The following is a 20,881-nucleotide window of genomic DNA, read 5'->3' as shown; positions in this document are numbered from 1 at the left end:
GTTTTCCTATTATTAAGAAGGGCAAAAAATCAGATCCATGAAATTATAGACCTGTAAGCTTAAAATCAGTTGTGTGCAAACTATTTGAGGGGTTACTAAGAGATACAATGCAAGACTTCATAGTAGAAAATCATCTTATTTCTCAGCATCAGCATGGGTTTACTAAAGACAGGTCCTGTTTGACTAACATACTCAGCTTTTATGAGGTAGTGAACGCTAATGTGGATATTGGGAATGCTGTAGATGTGATATACTTGGACTTTGCAAAGGCATTTGACACTGTTCCCCACAAAAGTCTGGTGCAAAAGTTGAGGATGCAAGGACTGGGGAAGAGTCTGTGTGCATGGATAGGGAACTGGCTAATGGACAGAAAACAAAGAGTTGTGGTCAATGGATCTTATTCAAAACGGGTGACTGTTAGCAGTGGGGTCCAAAGGGGTTCAACAGGCGTCAGTACTGGGTCCAGTGCTCTTCAATGTATTTCTTAATGATCTAGTAGATGCAGTAGAAAGCAATGTTGCTATTTTTGCAGCTGATACAAAATTGTGCATGTAAGAAACTACACCTTTATTCCGGCACCAGCAACTTATTAGTAAGAGCTGCAAACACGACTCTCATCACAGTAAACAGTATAGGAGATAGACCTCCTTAAGCGTCTTTAGAGTTGAGGAGTTTATTCAGTAAACAAATATACAGATACAGTTCATTACATCTTTAGCCAAGCAGATTATTCCGTAGTAAGTCTTTGCGTTACAGCTCTTGGCTCCAGTCCTGGCAGCCAGGTTCCTCTTATGTCTATACTACGTTACATCTATACTACCTATATACAACATGCAATATGACACGACATAAAAAGAATTTGCAATAAAGGTTGAGGCAGGAGGCAGAAAGTAAGTAAGGCTCTGCAGCCTATATCCAGCCTTAAATACTTGTCACTACAGAGTTAAATGTGACCTCATCCGAACCAGTGACGGTCCATACCTCGTCGCCTGTCATTGGCTAGGACCCCTCGTGGAGTAATGACACACTCCTACTTAATTAATATTCTGAATGCTTCTTACCCTACATACCAAGAATGCCATGTTTGGTAAATATTGGCTTTGTTTACTGTTCCCGTGCCTTAACTGTTGGGGGCAGTTAGACCGGTGGCCTTGTCCAAGGACCAGGTTCCTGGTAACTGCCAGCCTTGGGAATATTCAGTACCAGTTCTGCTGAACTGTCTCTTTTCTCTCTAAGAGAAAATCCCCTTAAAGGGCAATTCTGCACACCAAGCCTTTTTCACTAACTCAGTTTAAATAACCGAGGCCTACTTAAATTATAACAGTGCAGAATCATCAACTCTCAGGAAGATAGTGACATATTGCAACAGGATCTGGATAGGATGGCTATATGAGCACATAAATGGCAGATAAAATTCAATGTTGAAAAATGCAAAGTCATGCTTTTTGGTCATACCAATGGTCTAGCACCGTACAAAATAAAAGGGAAACAGATGGGGACATCAAACTTGAAGAAGGACTTAGGAGTACTCATCGACAACAAGTTAAATAATTGTATTCAATGCTAAGCCACTGCAGCTAAAGCTAATAAAAATTTGGGTTGCATTAAAAGGGAAATAAAAACTTGAGATGCTAGCATAATATTGCCCCTGTTTAACTCTCTGGTAAGTCCACATCTGGAATATGGAATTCAGTTCTGGGCACCACATTACAGGAAAGATATTGCAGTTTTAGAGCAGGTGAAGGGATGAGCAACTAAATTGATATGAGAGATGGAAGGTCTCACTTACCAAGAAAGGTTAGATAAACTGGGTTTATTTAGTCTAGAGAAAAGACGCCGTAGAGGGGATCTAATTAACATGTATAAATACATCAGAGGGCAATATAAAAGCTTGGAGGTTGAGCTTTTTGTCCCTAGGCCATCACAAAAGACTAGAGGACATGATCTGCGCATGGAGGAAAAATGTTTTAGCCATTTATTTAGGAAAGGGTTCTTTAGTGATTAAGATGTGGAATGCATTGCCACAGGAAGTATTTATGGCAAATTCTATATCTGCATTTAAAGGCTTAGATGCTTTCCTTGCGATGAAAGACATCCATGGCTATAATTACTAGATAATGCCCAGTGGTGTTGATCCAGGGATTATATCTGATTGCTATCAGTCAGGAAGGAATTTTTTCCCTTTTGGGGCTAATTGGACCATGTCTTTTAAGGGGTTTTCGCCTTCCTCTGGATCAACAGGGATATGTGAGGGAGAAGGCTGGTGTTGTACTTTGTTTTCTGGTTGAACTCGATGGGCGTATGTTTTTTCAACCCAAATAACTATGTAACTATGATAGCAGCACTAACCTGGCCACCCGAGTTTCTATCCCAAAGCCCAGTGGGCGAAATGAGCGGGTGAGGGTCCTGGTGTGCAATGTCCAATATCCAAGTGGACATAGACTTAGAACAAAAAGATGTCTGAGCAAACTATAGTGGAAATGAAATCCAAGACTCTCAACTTTCCAATGATATGTAGATTTCCATAGGGGACTAAATATCTTTTAAACAGGGGGCATTCAAATTCGGGAGATGGTATAATAAGTAAGTACTGTTGTTTTTTTTGTATGTGGTTTTTGAACTGTGTATTGAACAATCATTTATTGCTATACATTTTTAATAAATCTATGTTTAAATAAATCAAACATACTTTTTGCCTTTTTGAATACTATATTACTATTCTAGTTTCTAATTATCCCACAGAACAAGAGCTGGAGAAACAGTGTGCGCCATAACCTCTCTCTCAATGAATGCTTTATTAAGGTGGGACGCAGTGATAATGGAAAAGGATATTACTGGACTGTCCATCCTGCCAATGTGGAAGCATTCTCTCGTGGAGAGTATCAGCGTCGTAGAACTAGAAGACGTATACGGAGGTAAATATTTACATTGATGGTTTCTGGTATATATCATATCTGTAAAACAGTGTGAAGCATGAGACATGTTGCAGTAGTGTATGTACAAAAATTATTATAATATCTCTTAGACATTAAGTATATATGCTAAATGCAGGTATAAAAGCCCTATAGCACACTGGTCCACCTACTAGACAGCCCAAACCCAAACTCACCAATGTTACACCACTTGGAGACTGGCCCTTACCCTTAAAGCCCTACTTCTACCACATTATATAAACTGGGTTTCCCTTAATTCTCTAAAAACTAAATGCAAATCCTAACATGGACTGTAGGAGTTTCTACAAGTTCAAAAAAAGGGGAGAAAACAAGAATTAAATAGAGCATTTATATATTTTGAGTAACTAAGTTTAGGAGGGGATCCAACTCCTGCATATAAGCACATTTACATAAAGAAGGGTATCCCTTGCAAGAAATAAGAAATAAATAGGAGAAAGACCTAGGCATAATCTCCACTGACTTAGTAAATAAAGGTTTCTGACATTTCATAAATTTTTGATATCTTCCCATATCTAAGAGTCGGGATGCAAAATCCTCACATATTGGTATTACACTCCATAGAGACTAAGCAGGTTTTCTACCCTCTGGAGGTGTCAGATGATGGTCATGTCTAGGAGAACTCATGGAGAAGCATGTGATTTGTTTGATCAGCTGATAGATTTGCAAAGCTCTGATTTGCTGTGATTACATCCTGCTTTAGCACATGATCATGAATAGCAAATCAGAGACTTACATATCTATCACCTGACCAAACTGATCACATGCTTCTCCATGACTTGTCATAGAAACTGTAGTAAATGGAGAAAAAAACACACAGGGACGCCGGGAGCCATTTTGGTGTATTATCGAAGGATAATTGGCCGAAAAAACAAGAGTATATTATACTCACAAGTGTGGGTTGCTGTTAGAAGCAACCACTCATCAAAGAGATAAACACCTCTCATTGCGCAATATTGTTACAGCATAAAAACAATTTATTCATAGTTTGCACTCACATTTCGTTTGAGATAAAGATCACATAGAGTTTTGTCCAGCGGGCTCTCCCCCGCTCGGGCTCTCGGGCTGACCGTTTGGTTTCCTAAAGTCTCTGCAGGCACTCACCGCTCTCCCCTCTCTCAATCCACATCGCAGCACACGCCGTCAGTAGCTCCACCCTATCGATTTCATCATCTACATGTGACTCATCAGGGGCTCAGAGCTACGGCGGCTTAGCATGGCTTTAGATTGTATCTGTGAGCTCCAATTGGTGGAAAGCCTCCCCCATGATTCATTTCAATAAAACTTTATTTATTCATGCGATCAAGCGTGGATAGTAATCCTCAGTGTTGTAGCCTGCGCTGTAAGCGCTGAATATGCAATGCATCTACTTTTACAAAATCTATAGAACTTAAAATACTTCATAAAATATGCACTAAGCAATACAGTGGGTTGCAAAAAGTTTTCCACATTTTTTCACATTACTGCCAAGTGGTGTGTGCATAATTATTCGGCCCCCTTTGATCTGAGTGCAGTCAGTTGCCTATAGACATTGCCTGATGAGTGCTAATGACTAAATAGAGTGCACCCGTGTGTAATCTAATGTCAGTACAAATACAGCTGCTCTGTGACGGCCTCAGAGGTTGTCTAAGAGAATATTGGGAGCAACAACACCGTGAAGTCCAAAGAACACACAAGACAGGTCAGGGATCAAGTTATTGAGAAATTTAAAGCAGGCTTAGGCTACACAAAGATTTCCAAAGCCTTGAACATCCTACGGAGCACTGTTCAAGCGATCATTCATAAATGGAAGGAGTATGGCACAACTGTAAATCTACCAAGACAAGGCCATCCACATAAACTCACAGGCCAAACAAGGAGAGCGCTGATCAGAAATGCAGTCAATAGGCCCATGGTGACTCTGGACGAGCTGCAGAGATCTACAGCTCAGGTGGGAGACTCTGTCCAAAGGATAACTATTAGTCATGCACTGTACAAAGTTGGCCTTTATGGAAGAGTGGCAAGAAGAAAGGCATTGTTAACAGAAAGCAGTTTGCCACAAGCCATGTGGGGGACACAGCAACCATGTGGAAGAAGGTGCTCTGGTCAGATGAGACCAAAATGGAACTTTTTGGCCAAAATGCAAAACGCTATGTGTGGCAGAAAACTAACACTGCACATCACTCTGAACACACCATCCCCATTGTCAAATATGGTGGTGGCGGCATCATGCTCGGGGGGTGCTTCTCTTCAGCAGGGACAGGGAAGCTGGTCAGAGTTGATGGGAAGATGGATGGAGCCATATACAGGGCAAACTTGGAAGAAAACCACTTGGAGACTGCAAAAGACTGGGGAGGAGGTTCACCTTCCAGCAGGACAATGACCCTAAACATAAAGCCAGGGCAACAATGGAATGGTTTAAAACAAAACATATCTATATGTTAGAATGGCCCAATCAAAGTCCAGATCTAAATCCAATCGAGAATCTGTGACAAGATCTGAAAACAGCTGTTCACAAACGCTGTCCATCTAATCTGACTGAGCTGGAGCTGTTTTGCAAAGAAGAATGGGCAAGGATTTCAGTCTCTAGATGTGCAAAGCTGGTAGAGACATATCCTAAAGGACTGGCAGCTGTAATTGCAGCAAAAGGTGGTTTTACAAAGTATTGACTCAGGGGGCCGAATAATTACGCACACCCCACTTTGCAGTTATTTATTTGTAAAAAATGTTTGGAATGATGTATGATTTTCGATCCACTTCTCACATGTACACCACTTTGTATTGGTCTTTCACGTGGAATTCCAATAAAATTGATGCATGTTTGTGGCAGTAATGTGACAAAATGTGGAAAACTTCAATGGGGCCGAATACTTTTGCAACCCACTGTATATTAAAACCTACCCTGCTCAGCATAATATTTTTTAGTCGCAGCCCAGTAAACAGATTTGTTGAAGAGCCTTTGGTTTACATACATGAGCGATGACGTCGCATCACATGACTCCGCTGGCTCCAGTCGCATTGCCACTTGAAGTTAGCCTATCACGCAATGTGGATTAGACTACCATGTGACATGACCTGAACCAATCAGGTAGTCACTGGCAATTTGACCTATCAGCGCGGTCACGTGACACTGCCCTCCAATCAGCGCATAGTATTGACTCCCCATGCGTGTTGGAGCGTGGGGATGGCAGAATGAACGGAGTTGCTCAGACCTAAGGTAAATATGTGTTATTATATATTAGCCCGATCTATGCCCGCTCTCCATATCCCCTGATGACGGCATAACGCCGAAACCTGGTAGGGAAGTAGAGACGGGCTATCGCTACTGGAACTAATCGTATGTTATAAGGTGCACTTGGACTTTGAGTCAGTGCAGATACTTTATAGGCTTGTTGATGCAGTGAGGGTCCACTGCATCAACAAGCCTATAAAGGATGGACCCAAGCCTATAAAGCATGGACCCACAATGTAAGTGGATTGTTTTTAATGACTGTGATTTACAAATAAAGTTGTCAACTCCCTGCTTTTAAATATACTAAGCCTGGCTTGTGGATTTATCCCTTTGGTGGTGGTCACTATACCAATAAGCACTGGGTGACTGCAGGCTTCAGCGGTGAGAGTGACAACTACAAACAGCGCTGAGGAGTAAAGATAGAAAGCACACAATCACATCATTTGCAGACGACCTGGTAATGTGCATCACTCGCCCTACTAAATCCCTCCTTTCACTGACCAACATTTTAACACAATTTGGAAAGTTTTCAGGACTCCATATTAATTCTGCAAAATCAAAGGCATTGAATATATCCCTACCCCCCTTGCTAATGCAAGCTCTCCAAGATGCTTTTCAATTTCAGGTTGAGAATTATAAACTCTGATATCTGGGTATATACTATACCAGTTCCTATGACATGTTATTTCGGTAGAACTATCCTCCTCTATCCCAGGGGCTCTGCTAGATGCTGGAGTGCTGGAAAAGTTATTCCATCTCATGGATGGGTAGAATCGCGGCCATTAAAATGACTTCTTTATGCTTTTCAGCTACTCCCTGTCTCCGTTCCCTTATCATTCATTGAAATCCTCCAAAACAAGGTCAACAATTTCATATGGGGCACTAAAAAACCTCACTTTAAAAAAAGATATTTGCTACTACCACGGTCTAATGGGGGCATAGGTGTCCCTGACCTAAAACTATAGTATAAAGCTGCCCAACTGGCTTCTCTTACCAGTTGGCATGCAAGTGAAGGGAAGTCCTCCTGGGTTGATATAGAGGAACAACTTGTTCTTCCTATTAAATTACAAAACCTTCTCTGGATCACCCCCTCTACTCGTAATAAACTTTCTAACCCCATAATTAAAAACTCACTTGCAATATGGGACAGTTTCAAGTATTCAGGGAAACTAATGTCACCACATCGCCCCTTAACATCCTTCTTGGGCAACCCCTCTTTCCCAGCTGGCCTGTCATCACCTGCCAGTTACCACTGGTGGTCCCGAGCTAAGTTAACAAGAATTTGTGACCTCACAACTGACCAAGGGGTCAAATCTTTGACCTATCTGAAGGATAAACACAATTTACCCCCTAACGAATATTTTAGGTACCTGCAAATTGCACATTTTGTAAGAACAAATCTACCTGATGCCTCCTCTCTCTCATCTAAAACATTATATGAGGCTATTTGCGCAACGGACCCATTCTCCCCAGGCACAATTTCCATGATATAGAGAGACCTGTCGCGAATGTTCTCTGTGTTAATTGAAATAGATGACCTACTAGATATTTGGAATAATATTTCTCATTTTTCAGTGAATGCTGATCTGATTGAAGTCAACTACAAACTACTATTTAGGTGGTACTTAGTTCCTCAAAAGGCTATCAAGGATTAAAACAAACTCACATACCCACTGTTATAATTTAAGTAGGCCTCAGTTACTTGGCCTGAGTTTTATGTAAAAGGCTTGTCCGCAGTGTATACCTTTAAAATAGATAGAGGTTTGGTGATGCAGGCAGAGGCATCTCAGGGTCTGCGTGTAGCAGAGGATACACGCAGATACTGAGAACATGTTCCTAACAGAAGGCCATCGGCCACTCTGACCTCAACAGGAACAGAAAACATTGGCTATGTTTACTAAACATCCACGGTTCTGCATCTGGGTCAAGTGCCTCATTGATTATTAATCGAGTAGGCGGGTATGATGACACCACGAGTGGGTCCACCAATAGACTGATATAGGGGGTGGCGAAGATGATGTCATATTTAACTCTTTCCTAGTCGGTATTAAATCTGGAGCGAGCAATGGAGAAATCACTTCTGCTTCTTCCTTCTGCACTAGCTCGCAAGGCCGACTGGGACCTAAGCATGTTCGTCCTTTCTGTAATCTGATATAATGTATGCTGTACATATGTAGTTTAGTGTAACGTAGTTAGGAAGAAGGTACCTGATTGACTTCAAGAGGGAGTCTAATCATGAGCTTATAACGCAACATGAAGATTGGCATGGCTAGGATATGATGAATGTATCTATCTGTATTCCTGTGACTTGAATAAATAACGGAAACATTGAAAGAAGCCTGAGCAAGTCTATATCCTGTTTGCTGTGTGGAGAGTCAAGTGATCTCACAGTCTGTGAGACGATGGTGTCGAAGCAAGGTGATAAGAACAGTTTATAACACCCACATTTGGTGGAAATGCAAGAAAGTACATAGGTTATGGTTAAGGGTCTGTACCTGGGCTTCATCATTACTCAATGCCCCCATCCCCAAGAACCCTGTTCATACACTCTTAGGCCTTCCATATCCGAACCTTACCTCCACTCAAAACGCTCTGATTAACTTCATTTTTACAGCTACAAAATTAACAATAGCCGCTTCCTGGAACTCCACAACCCTGTCTTTTGACCGGGTTAAACAACGACTTTGCCACATTCTATTCTTTGAAAAACTTAAGGCTAGATTAATGGACAACATGACAAAATTTGATAAAATATGGACTCCGCTCTCAAATTATGTATTAGGGTCCGAGATGAATTCTCATCTTAGTCGCTACTAACCTGGGCTAATATGCTTAATGCACAACTTTCTCTTTTATGGAGGAATGGGCAGGTCCCCCACTTTCATGGTTTTCTCCTTTTTACTTCTAATTACTTCTTCCTTGCTCTCTTTTCTTCTCCTTACTCATTCTTACCTATTTGTAAATCTGACAAAGTATTGTACTACACAGGCCAGAAATGTCACTGTACCCCTGAGATACCACATCCCCCTTTTGATTGTTTCGTAACAGTTAAATTTTTTGATTGAGATAAAGATCCTGTCTCACTGGAAACAGGACCTCATAAGCCCCTAGTTGCACTTAAGGGACAGTGGCCCTGCCCAACCATATTTGGTTTTGTGAATGGGCAGTTGCTACCTTCCCTAGCTGTGTTGTTAAGCTCTTCAATACATTGGCTTCTTAATATTGAATTACTCCACCATGGGGATGTCACTTCATGGTCACCAATTCCCTGGTTCCTGATAATCACCTCCCACAGGTTTTCAAGCCTCTAGGGTTCGTTTTGCTAAGCTAATACCAATATAATATGCATTGTTGTTGCACTATTTTCCTGTTGGATACAGCGATATATTATATGATGCATTATTTTGGCTGTTAATCTTGTTCTTGTTTATGTTAAAAACCAATAAAAACTATTGAATATAAAAAAAATTACAATTATTATTGGTACTAGTTTTTAGAAGAGTAATGTCAAACTGGACACAACAATTCATAATCTAAGCAGCTCACATGTGTAATCAATGATTTATATATTAAATCACTGACACTACATAGACTAATTCCATTGAGCTACTTAGTGGTCATTTCAAATTTTTTTGGTCCTCCCTATTCAATCAATTAGTTGTACAGATCATTAGAGTTGGACCGAACCTCCGATTTTAGGTTCGCGAACCGGGTTTGCGAACTTTCGCGGAACATTCGGTTCGCGTTAAAGTTCGCGAACCGCAATAGACTTCAATGGGGATGCGAACTTAAAAAAAAAAAAAATTATGCTGGCCACAAAAGTGATGGAAAAGATGTTTCAAGGGGTCTAACACCTGGAGGGGGGCATGGCGGAGTGGGATACACGCCAAAAGTCCCCGGGAAAAATCTGGATTTGACGCAAAGCAGCGTTTTAAGGGCAGAAATCACATTGAATGCTAAATGACAGGCCTAAAGTGCTTTAAAACATCTTGCATGTGTATACATCAATCAGGTAGTGTAATTAAGGTACTGCTTCACACTGACACACCAAACTCACCGTGTAACGCACCGCAAACAGCTGTTTGTGTAGTGATGGCCGTGCTGGACTGGTGCGCACCATGGCGAGAGTGCAGGTTTTGGTGGCTTTACAGCCCATATGGTCGCCTGGCTGATGTAGCTGAATGACAGAACAGTGACTGTCCAGCTGATCAAATTTGGTCTGACCACAATGAAGCAACGACCTTATTATCTATTGTGTGCCCCCCGAGACACTCATCTAGGCGCCGGTCATTGCTTCATTGTGATACGCAAGCCCCTTCACCACGGCAAGGTAATGATCACGAAGGGGAATGGGCGCATGTACATGCCTTTTCTTTTGTTGTTGCAGCTGCCCGCAGTGCAGCCAGAAAAATTAGGCAGTCATGTACACGCACCAGAAAAATTATTACAGCGGTCGCTGCTAGCAGCGGCCTAAAAAATTCAGCAATCCGCCTGGAGTCCCGGACCCTGTTGGTGGTGGCGGAGAAGGTAGTCAAGTGGCCTGCAGGCAGACATGCTGTGTGGAGGGACTGGGAGCGACTTAGTCTTCTTGGGGCAGGCCAGGCAGCCAGTCACACGGCGTGCAGGCAGAGATGCTGTGTGTGCGGGGACTGACTTAGTCTTGGGGCGAGCAGCAGACCTCCGGGATCCATGCCTCATTCATTTTGATAAAGGTGAGGTACTTAACACTTTTGTGACTTAGGCGACTTCTCTTCTCAGTGACAATGCCTCCAGCTGCGCTGAAGGTCCTTTCTGACAGGACGCTTGCGGCAGGGCAGGAGAGAAGTTGGATGGCAAATTGGGACAGCTCTGGCCACAGGTCAAGCCTGCGCACCCAGTAGTTCAAGGGTTCCTCATCGCTGTTCACAGCAGTGTCTACATCCACACTTAAGGCCAGGTAGTCGGCTACCTGCCGTTCCAGGCGTTGGTGGAGGGTGGATCCGGATGGGCTACGGCGAGGCGTTGGACTAAAGAACGTCCGCATGTCCGACATCACCATGAGATCGCTGGAGCAGCCTGTCTTTGACTGCGTGGACACGGGAGGAGGATTAGTGGCAGTGGTTCCTTGCTGGCGTTGTGCTGTCACATCACCCTTAAAGGCATTGTAAAGCATAGTTGACAGCTGGTTCTGCATGTGCTGCATCCTTTCCACCTTCAGGTGAGTTGGTAACAGGTCCGCCACTTTGTGCCTGTACCGAGGGTCTAGTAGTGTGGCCACCCAGTACAGCTCATTCCCCTTGAGGTTTTTTATACGGGGGTCCCTCAACAGGCAGGACAGCATAAAAGACGACATCTGCACAAAGTCGGATCCAGTACCCTCCATCTCCTCTTGCTCTTCCTCAGTGACGTCACATAAGTCAACCTCCTCCCCCCAGCCGCGAACAATACCACGGGAAGGTTGAGCGGCACAAGCCCCCTGCGACGCCTGCTGTGGGTGTTCTCCTGCCGCCGTCCCCTCCTCCTCCTCCTCCCCCAAAGAAACACCTTGCTCATCATCCTCTGAGTCTGACTCATCTTCTGCACACGACTTCTCTTCTTCCTCCTCCTCCCCCCTCTGTGCTGCCGCAGGTGTTGAGGAAACAGCTGGGTCTGATGAAAATTGGTCCCATGCCTGTTCCTGCCGTAACAGTTCCTGGTCACGCTCATTCGCAGCTTCATCCGCCACTCTACGCACAGCACGCTCCAAGAAGTAAGCGTAGGGAATTAAGTCGCTGATGGTGCCCTCACTGCGGCTCACCAGGTTGGTCACCTCCTCAAACAGCCGCATGAGCCTGCATGCATTTTTCATCAGTGTCTAGTTGTCGGGCCAGAGCATCCCCATCTTCCCAGACTGTTTCATTCTACTGTAGTTGTAGAGGTACTGGGTGACGGCTTTCTTCTGTTCTAGCAGGCGGGAGAACATGAGCAGGGTCGAATTCCAGCGAGTCGGGCTATCGCAAATGAGGCGTCTCACCGGCATGTTGTTTTTCCGCTGAATTTCCGCAAAGCTTGCCATGGCTGTGTAAGACCGCCTCAAATGCCCACAGAACTTCCTGGCCTGCTTCAGGACATCCGCTAAGCCAGGGTACTTTGCCACAAATCTTTGAACAACTAGATTCATGACATGTGCCATGCAGGGTATGTGTGTCAGCTTCCCCATATGCAAAGCGGCAAGCAGATTGCTGCCGTTGTCGCACACCACGTTGCCTATCTCCAGGTGGTGCGGGGTCAGCCACTCATCCACCTGTTTCTTAAGAGCAGCCAGGAGAGCTGCTCCAGTGTGACTCTCCACTTTGAGACAAGACATGTCTAAGATGGCGTGACACCGTCGTACCTGGCATGCAGCATAGGCCCTGCGGAGCTGGGGCTGTGTAGCTGGAGAGGAGAACTGCCACTCAGCCAAGGAGGAGGAGGACAGCGAAGAGCATGTAGCAGGAGGAGAGGAGGTGGCAGGAGGCCTGCCTGCAAGCCGTGGAGGTGTCACAATTTGGTCCGCTGCGCCCTGCTTGCCATCGTTAACCACCAGGTTGACCCAATGGGCTGTGTATGTAATGTAGCGGCCCTGCCCGTGCTTGGCAGACCAGGCATCCGTGGTCAGGTCTACCCTTGACCCAACGCTCTTCGCAAGAGATGACACCACTTGCCTCAACTTCACGGTGCAGTTGGGGTATGGCCTTTCTCGAAAAATAAGTGCGGCCTGGCATCTTCCACTGCGGTGTTTCGATGGCCACAAATTTACGGAAGGCCTCAGAGTCCACCTGTTAGGATGCTGGGGTACTGTTGACCCTCCCACTGCGGAGCGGACTATCTGAGCACAGGATCTAAGTGACCACGGGTCTTCACCCACGACCCCTTGAGGGGGAAGCAGGACCACAGCCCCTTGAGGGGGAAGTGGATCCTTCGCTGCCTAGTGCCCACCAGGTTGCACTCAGAATAATCCCACAGTGGTTGGGAGAACAGCAGACACAAATGTGAGGAGAAAGCAGGAACAGGTCTTTAAGCAGGGTCTGGTAACAAGCCAAGGATCAGGACAGGCGGCAGACTGGAGATATCGGGGTCACAAGCCGAGGTCGGGGCAGGCGGAGATCATTCAGTAGTCGAGGTCACAAGCCAAAGTCAGGGCAGGCGGAGATCAGAAGAATAATCGAGGTCACAGGCCGGGGTCAAATCAGGAATCAATCAGGATACTGAGCAATAGCACAATCACCACAAGCTGTCAGAACCAACAGCACTGCCATTGAGGGCAGTGCTGCTTATATACTGTGGACAATTGATCTTGGCGCCAGAACTAACGCTTGCGCATGCGCAGCGCGCAATGCGCTACGTGCGCCGTGGACTGCGCACGCGCGCGCACCTGTTTGTGCGCATGCGCGTACGGCGTAATGCCGTACGCCGTAAACCATGCAGAGGAACTACAAGACTCAGCGTGTTAGCGCGCGCGCGCGGAACGACGTGCGCACGCAACCTCCGATGCCCGCCGGGCAGGTGAGTGTAACATTGCCCCCCCCCCCCTACGGGCACCCTCCGGGTGCCCTCAGGAGCTGGTTTTTCAGGGAATCTTCGATGGAAAAGCTTAATTAGTCTTGCAGCATGAATGTTTCTAGCCGGTTCCCATGAGTTCTCTTCCATCCCAAAGCCCTTCCATTTTATCAAGTATTGAATAGAAGTTCCCCGTCTTCTACTGTCTAAAATCTTTTCCACCTCATACTCTTCGTTCCCGTCCACTAAAATTGGAGAAGGTGGAACAGTATCTCGGCCTGGAAACTTACTGGGCAGTGGGCACGACCTTCTTTAGGCATGACAGATGGAAGACAGGATGCACACGTAGGGAATCTGGAAGGGTTAATTTGTAGGCCACCGGGTTTATCTGTTTCTCAACTGGAAAAGGACCAATGAACTTAGGGCCGAGTTTTTTAGAGGGGCAACAGAGTTTTAGGTTTGCGGTGGATAGCCACACTAGTTGTCCAGGAGTCAGATCTGAACCACCCCTGCGATGACAATCGGCAAATTTCTTGCTTGTGATCTGAGCTTGTTCCAAGGTCTCCTGTAATCTCTTGAAGTTTTCTGTCAATTGAAGAATTCTTTCCTGTATGCAAGGTACGTTAGAACAGGGTTTAAGATCGGGGTGGAAAGTTGGGTGATAACCATAGTTGGCGTAGAACGGGGATTGATTGATGGCAGAGTGAACAGTATTGTTGTAAGCGAACTCTGCAGTGGCTAACAGAGAAATCCAGTCGTCCTGTGAGGCTGAAGAGAAACATCGAAGGTATTGCTCCAGAGTTTGATTGGTCCTTTCAGTTTGACCGTTGGATTGAGGGTGGTAACCGGATGACAAGGAAACATGAATTCCCAACTCCTTGCACAGCTCTCGCCAAAACCTGGATGTGAATTGAACTCCACGATCAGAAACGATATCAGAAGGTAAGCCATGGAGTCTCACGATCTCCTTGAGGAAGACCTTGGCAGTCTCTGCAGCTGTGGGAATACTCTTCAGTGGAAGGAAATGAGCCATCTTTGTGAGACGATCAACCACTACTAGGATGGTAGTGTGGCCTTCAGAAGGAGGAAGTTCCACAATGAAGTCCAAAGTGATGTTCTCCCATGGACGAGTAGGAACGGGTAGAGGGTTAAGCAGGCCCCACGGCTTGCTACGAGAGCTCTTAGCGCGAGCACAAACTTCACACGACTGGATATATTGGAGACAGTCCTTCGCCATCTCTGGCCACCAGAAGACTCTTTGGAGGAGTTCCAGAGTCTTGTTCACCCCAAAATGACCCGACATCTTATCATCATGACTGACCTTCAGGACCGGAAGACGGGCTTCGGGGGGGACAAAGAGTTTATCCTGATGGTAAAAAAGTTCATCCTTGATAACTATTCCTGGAGGTAACTGAGAGCGATCCACAGACTGCTTGATGAGATCAAGGAGACATGATTGGAGTAACAGGAAATGCTGTGGAGAAAGAATAGTCTCGGGAACTTGGTCTGGAACAGATTCCACCTCAAACATGCGTGAGAGAGCATCGGGTTTACTGTTCTTGGACCCGGGACGGAAGGTCACATGGAACTTGAACCGAGAGAAGAAGAGGGACCATCGGGCCTGTCGAGGTCTCAGTCGTTTGGCAGTCCGGAGATATTCGAGGTTTTTGTGGTCAGTGAAGATAAGGATAGGTTGTTCAGCACCCTCAAGTAAGTATCTCCATTCTTCAAGAGCTGCTTTAATTGCCAAAAGTTCCCGATCCGCTACATCATAGTTTCTCTCTGATACTGAAAGTTTCCTGGAGAAGAAGGCAACTGGATGGAGGGTGGACTTGGGACCAAAGCGTTGTGACAGAATTGCTCCGATGGTTATTTCAGAGGCGTCAACCTCCAGTACGAAGGACTTAGCAGGATCAGCGTGTTTCAGAATAGGTGCAGACGTGAAACAGGCCTTTAGTTGCTCAAATGCAGATTGGGCGTCTGGGGACCAATGAAAAGGAACATGAGTACTAGTCAGCTGCGTAATTGGGGCTACTATGCGAGAAAAGTTCTGAATGAATCTTCTATAGAAATTAGCAAAGCCGATGAATCTTTGTACCCCCTTTCGGTCAGTAGGTACAGGCCATTCCAGGATAGCTGAAACCTTTTGATCGTCCATCTCTATGCCTTGGGAAGAAATCTTGAGACCCAGGAACTGAATACTTTCTTTATCAAACTCGCACTTCTCTGGTTTCGCGTAAAGTCCGTGGACACGAAGGCGTGCAAGAATCTTCCTGACATGAACTCTGTGTTCCTCAAGAGAAGTAGAGAAGATGAGTATATCATCAAGATAAACTACCATAAAATTGTCGATAAAGTCTCTGAACACATCGTTAACGAAATACTGAAATGTGGCAGGGGCATTACAAAGCCCGAAAGGCATCACCAGGTATTCGAAATGTCCGAATCGGGAACGAAAAGCAGTCTTCCACTCATCTCCAGCACGGACTCTAACCAGATTATAGGCCCCCCGAAGATCCAGTTTTGAGAAGATTTTAGCAGTACGGAGCCTCTGAAACAAGTCTGGCATAAGTGGCAAAGGATACCGATTCTTGATGGTGATATTATTCATCTCTCGATAGTCAATGCAGGGTCTGAGAGAGCCGTCCTTCTTTTCCACGAAGAAGATACCCGCTCCGGCGGGTGAGGTGGAGGGCCGAATAAACCCCTTCTTTAAGTTCTCCTCAATATAGTCCTTGAGTACCTTAGATTCTGGTTCGGAGAGGGGATAAACTCTTCCGAAGGGAATAGCTGCACCTTGTTGCAGGTCGATAGGACAGTCGTAGATACGATGAGGAGGGAGGACATCAGCTCCTTTCTTGTCAAAGACGTCCAGGAAATCATGGTAAGCAGTAGGAATGAGATTGTTTCTCTCGGATCCCAAACAAAAAAGGCTCCCGGCTCGGGGAAAACAGAAACGGGTACAATAACTTGAGTGGAAGCTGACTTCACCCGTACTCCAATTAATCGTAGGATTGTGGGTGCTCAGCCACGGCATACCCAAAATGACTGGAAACAGAGGTGATGGGAGTAGATCGAAGCTCAGATACTCCTGATGTTCCTTGAAGATGGTTACGAGTAGTGGAAAAGTCTCTGAGATGATGGGTCCGGAATGGATAGCTGACCCATCCGCCAATTGAATGGAAAGCGGACGAGACTTGTTGCGAATAGGAAGCTGGAGTTGCTGGGCTAACTGAAGGTCAAGGAAGCAGGAACAAGCACCAGAATCAAGGATGGCTTTGATCTTTACGATCTCTCCTCTGGGTCCCTGCAACGAGAGGGTAAGAGGGACGTGAGAGGAGGCAGGCAGGAAAGGGACCTGGCTCACTAGGACTGGAGAGTCAAGCTTACCCGTAGGTCTCACTGGGCAGTTCAGGCGGAAATGTCCTGGGGCACCACAATAGAGACAGAGGTTGGCCGTTCGTCTGCGTAGACGTTCCTCCTGGGAGATCGCTGGTCGGGCTAGACCCAGTTGCATGGGCTCAGGCATATCAAGATCACTGGATGAAGTAGATTCCACAGAAGCAGGGACTGTTGATGGTACAGAAGGCGACCAGACGGGTCGAAAAGTTCCAGATCTCTCTTGGCGTCTTTCACGGAACCTGCGATCAATCTGAATGGAGAGACTGATGAGCTCCTTCAGGGTTGCAGGGACACCCACTCTGGCCAGTTCATCTTTCAACTGTTCGGAAAGGCCCTGTCGGAATTGGAACTTGAGAGCCCCCTCGTTCCAAGTAGTATCCCCAGACCAGTGACGGAACTCAGTGACGTAGTCCTCCACAGGCCTTCTTCCCTGTCTGAGGGATTGTAATGCCGACTCTGCAGAAGCTCCCCGACCAGGGTCATCGTATAACTCCGCCATAGCTTCAAAGAAAGTTACGGTACTGGCAAGGGCTGGATGATGTTCCTCCACCAGTCGTAGTGCCCAGGCTTGGGGCTCCCCCTGGAGCAACGAGATTACAGCTCCAACCTTAATCTCTTCGTTAAAGTATGTTCTTGGTAACAGAGTGAAATGGAGCTGACAGGCACTTCGAAACAGTCTGAACTTGGTACGGTCCCCTGTAAAGCGGTCTGGCAAAGGTAGTCTAGGTTCCGGTCTGGGGATAGCAGCTGCTTCAACAGGGGCGGGAGTTGGAACCACAACTGGAACTGGGGCCGTGCCTTGGACTGAAGCCGTCATCTGAGCACGCAAATGTTCTTGGATCTGAGTATAGCCTCTCTGGAACTCTTCCACTGAGATACGTAACTGAGACACCAGTTCACACAGTTGATCCATCTGTGAGGGTTCTTCTCTTGTGTCCATTCTGGCTGTTGGTTACTGTTAGGATGCTGGGGTACTGTTGACCCTCCCACTGCGGAGCGGACTATCTGAGCACAGGATCTAAGTGACCACGGGTCTTCACCCACGACCCCTTGAGGGGGAAGCAGGACCACAGCCCCTTGAGGGGGAAGTGGATCCTTCGCTGCCTAGTGCCCCCCAGGTTGCACTCAGGATAATCCCACAGTGGTTGGGAGAACAGCAGACACAAATGTGAGGAGAAAGCAGGAACAGGTCTTTAAGCAGGGTCTGGTAACAAGCCAAGGATCAGGACAGGCGGCAGAGTGGAGATATCGGGGTCACAAGCCGAGGTCGGGGCAGGCGGAGATCATTCAGTAGTCGAGGTCACAAGCCAAAGTCAGGGCAGGCGGAGATCAGAAGAATAATCGAGGTCACAGGCCGGGGTCAAATCAGGAATCAATCAGGATACTGAGCAATAGCACAATCACCACAAGCTGTCAGAACCAACAGCACTGCCATTGAGGGCAGTGCTGCTTATATACTGTGGACAATTGATCTTGGCGCCAGAACTAATGCTTGCGCATGCGCAGCGTGCAATGCGCTACGTGCGCCGTGGACTGCGCACGCGCGCGCACCTGTTTGTGCGCATGCGCGTACGGCGTAATGCCGTACGCCGTAAACCATGCAGAGGAACTACAAGACTCAGCGTGTTAGCGCGCGCGCGCGGAACGACGTGCGCACGCAACCTCCGATGCCCGCCGGGCAGGTGAGTGTAACACCACCAGCCGGTATGGTAACAGCTGGCGAGCTAACAGTTCCGCCACGTCAGCTGTCAGACGCCGGGCAAGGGGGTGACTGGCCGAAATTGGCTTCTTCCGCTCAAACATTTCCTTCACAGACACCTGACTGCTGCTGTGGGCAGAGGAGCAGGAAGCGCTCAAGGGCAGAGGCGGAGTGGAGGAGGGTGCCTGTGAAGGTGGAAGGGAGAAAGCGGCAGAAGCAGATGATGCACCTGAAGGAGGAAGAGGAGAAGGAGGGTGACTTTTCTTTTGTGTGCTGCTGCTGCTTTTGCTCAGGTGGCCATCCCATTACTGTTTGTGCCTTTTCTCCAGGTGCCTTCGTAAGGCACTTGTCCCTACGTGAGTGTTGGCCTTTCCACGGCTCAATTTTTGTTGGCAGAGCGAACAGATGGCTTTGGTCCGATCTGAGGCACACACATTAAAAAATTTCCACACTGCTGAGCCACCCTGGGATGTGGGCACTATGGGGACCTCATTAGCTGATGCTGAAGGGCAAGTTGGCTGGCTGTACATAGGTGGCGATACATGGTGCCGGACACTGCCACCAGCTGTTTCTGACGAAGAGCTGCCCCAGCTTCTTTCAGCAACTTCTCTCCTCCTACTACTCTCTGACTCCCCCTCTGAACTGTCCCCCTCTTCATCTCCTCTATTGGGAACATACAGAGGATCCCTATCATCGTCATCATCGTAATCATCCTGCCCAGCTTCGCTTGCCTCAGACAAATCCAAACATGCACCATCAGTAGGTCCTTCATCCTCCTTACACGTTACATCCATAGTGTTGCCGCGTAACTCAGACATATGAGCTGGTGAAAATTCATCTGGCTGTAACAACAATGGCTGTGCATCAGTGATTTCAACACTAAATAATTCTTGCGAAGTGTCAAATGCAGCGGAAGTGGTGCTAGTAGTAGCGCTGGTGGCTGAGCAAGATGAGGTGTTCTGTGTCGCTAAATACTCAACCACGTCCTGACAATCTTGGGAGGTGATGGGACGTGCCTTCTTCCGAGCACTGTACTGTGGGCCAGGTCCACACGAAATTACATTTACACGACCTCGCGCAGACCTGCCGGGTGGCCTTCCTCTGGCTCTGGCACTACCTCTACCTGCTTTGTCCATATCGGGTATGCACGGAGTGGTATATCACACTGCGTGCACTCACGTAGGTAGGTGGGTTCACTTAACTGCACAGGTATGCGCACTGATGCGGTGGGTTCACTGAACAGAACAGGTATACAGTGGCGGGTTCACAGAACAGGTATGCAGTGGCAGGTTCACTGAACAGAACAGGTATGCAGTGGCGGGTTCACTGAACAGTGCAGGTATACAGTGGCGGGTTCACTGAACACAACAGGTATGCAGTGGCGGGTTCACTGAACAGAACAGGTATACAGAAGCGGGTCCACTGAACAGAACAGGTATACAGTGGCGGGTTCACTGAACAGAACAGGTATACAGTAGCGGGTCCACTGAACAGAACAGGTATGCAGTGGCCGGTTCACTGAACACAACAGGTATGCAGTGGCGGGTTCACTGAACAGGTATACAGTGGCGGGTTCACTGAACAGAACAGGTATACAGTGGCAGGTTCACTGAACACAACAGGTATGCAGTGGCGGGTTCACTGAACAGGTATACAGTGGCGGGTTCACTGAACAGAACAGGTATACAGTGGCAGGTTCACTGAACACAACAGGTATGCAGTGGCGGGTTCACTGAACAGTACAGGTATACAGTGGCGGGTTCACAGAACAGGTATGCAGTGGCAGGTTCACTGAACAGAACAGGTATGCAGTGGCGGGTTCACTGAACAGTACAGGTATACAGTGGCGGGTTCACAGAACAGGTATGCAGTGGCAGGTTCACTGAACAGAACAGGTATGCAGTGGCGGGTTCACTGAACAGTACAGGTATACAGTGGCGGGTTCACTGAACACAACAGGTATGCAGTGGCGGGTTCACTGAACAGAACAGGTATACAGTGGCGGGTTCAATGAACACAACAGGTATGCAGTGGCGGGTTCAGTGAACAGGTATACAGTGGCGGGTTCACTGAACAGAACAGGTATACAGTGGCAGGTTCACTGAACACAACAGGTATGCA

General features: G+C 46.8%; 1 protein-coding gene across 4 annotated transcripts in view; it reads left to right on the top strand.

The window, feature by feature from the left end:
• LOC137509573 (uncharacterized) overlaps positions 1-20,881 on the top strand; it is a 348,789-nt gene that overhangs the window by 276,760 nt on the left and 51,148 nt on the right. For 2 of the 4 annotated variants that reach the window (XR_011020498.1, XR_011020495.1), the window contains one exon: positions 2,743-2,828. Coding sequence is in view for 2 of the 4 variants with exons in the window: in XM_068233842.1 (XP_068089943.1) it covers positions 2,743-2,915 (173 nt within the window). In the remaining 2 variants the exon portion in view is untranslated. Of the gene's footprint in view, positions 1-2,742; positions 2,916-20,881 lie in introns of those variants that run through there. The other 2 variants (XM_068233842.1, XM_068233841.1) reach the window with 1 other exon arrangement.

The sequence above is a fragment of the Hyperolius riggenbachi genome, chromosome 1, assembly GCF_040937935.1.
Source record: "Hyperolius riggenbachi isolate aHypRig1 chromosome 1, aHypRig1.pri, whole genome shotgun sequence".
Lineage (NCBI taxonomy): Eukaryota > Metazoa > Chordata > Amphibia > Anura > Hyperoliidae > Hyperolius > Hyperolius riggenbachi.
Note: the sequence above shows the minus strand (reverse complement) of the source record. Positions and strands in the feature narration are given on the sequence as shown.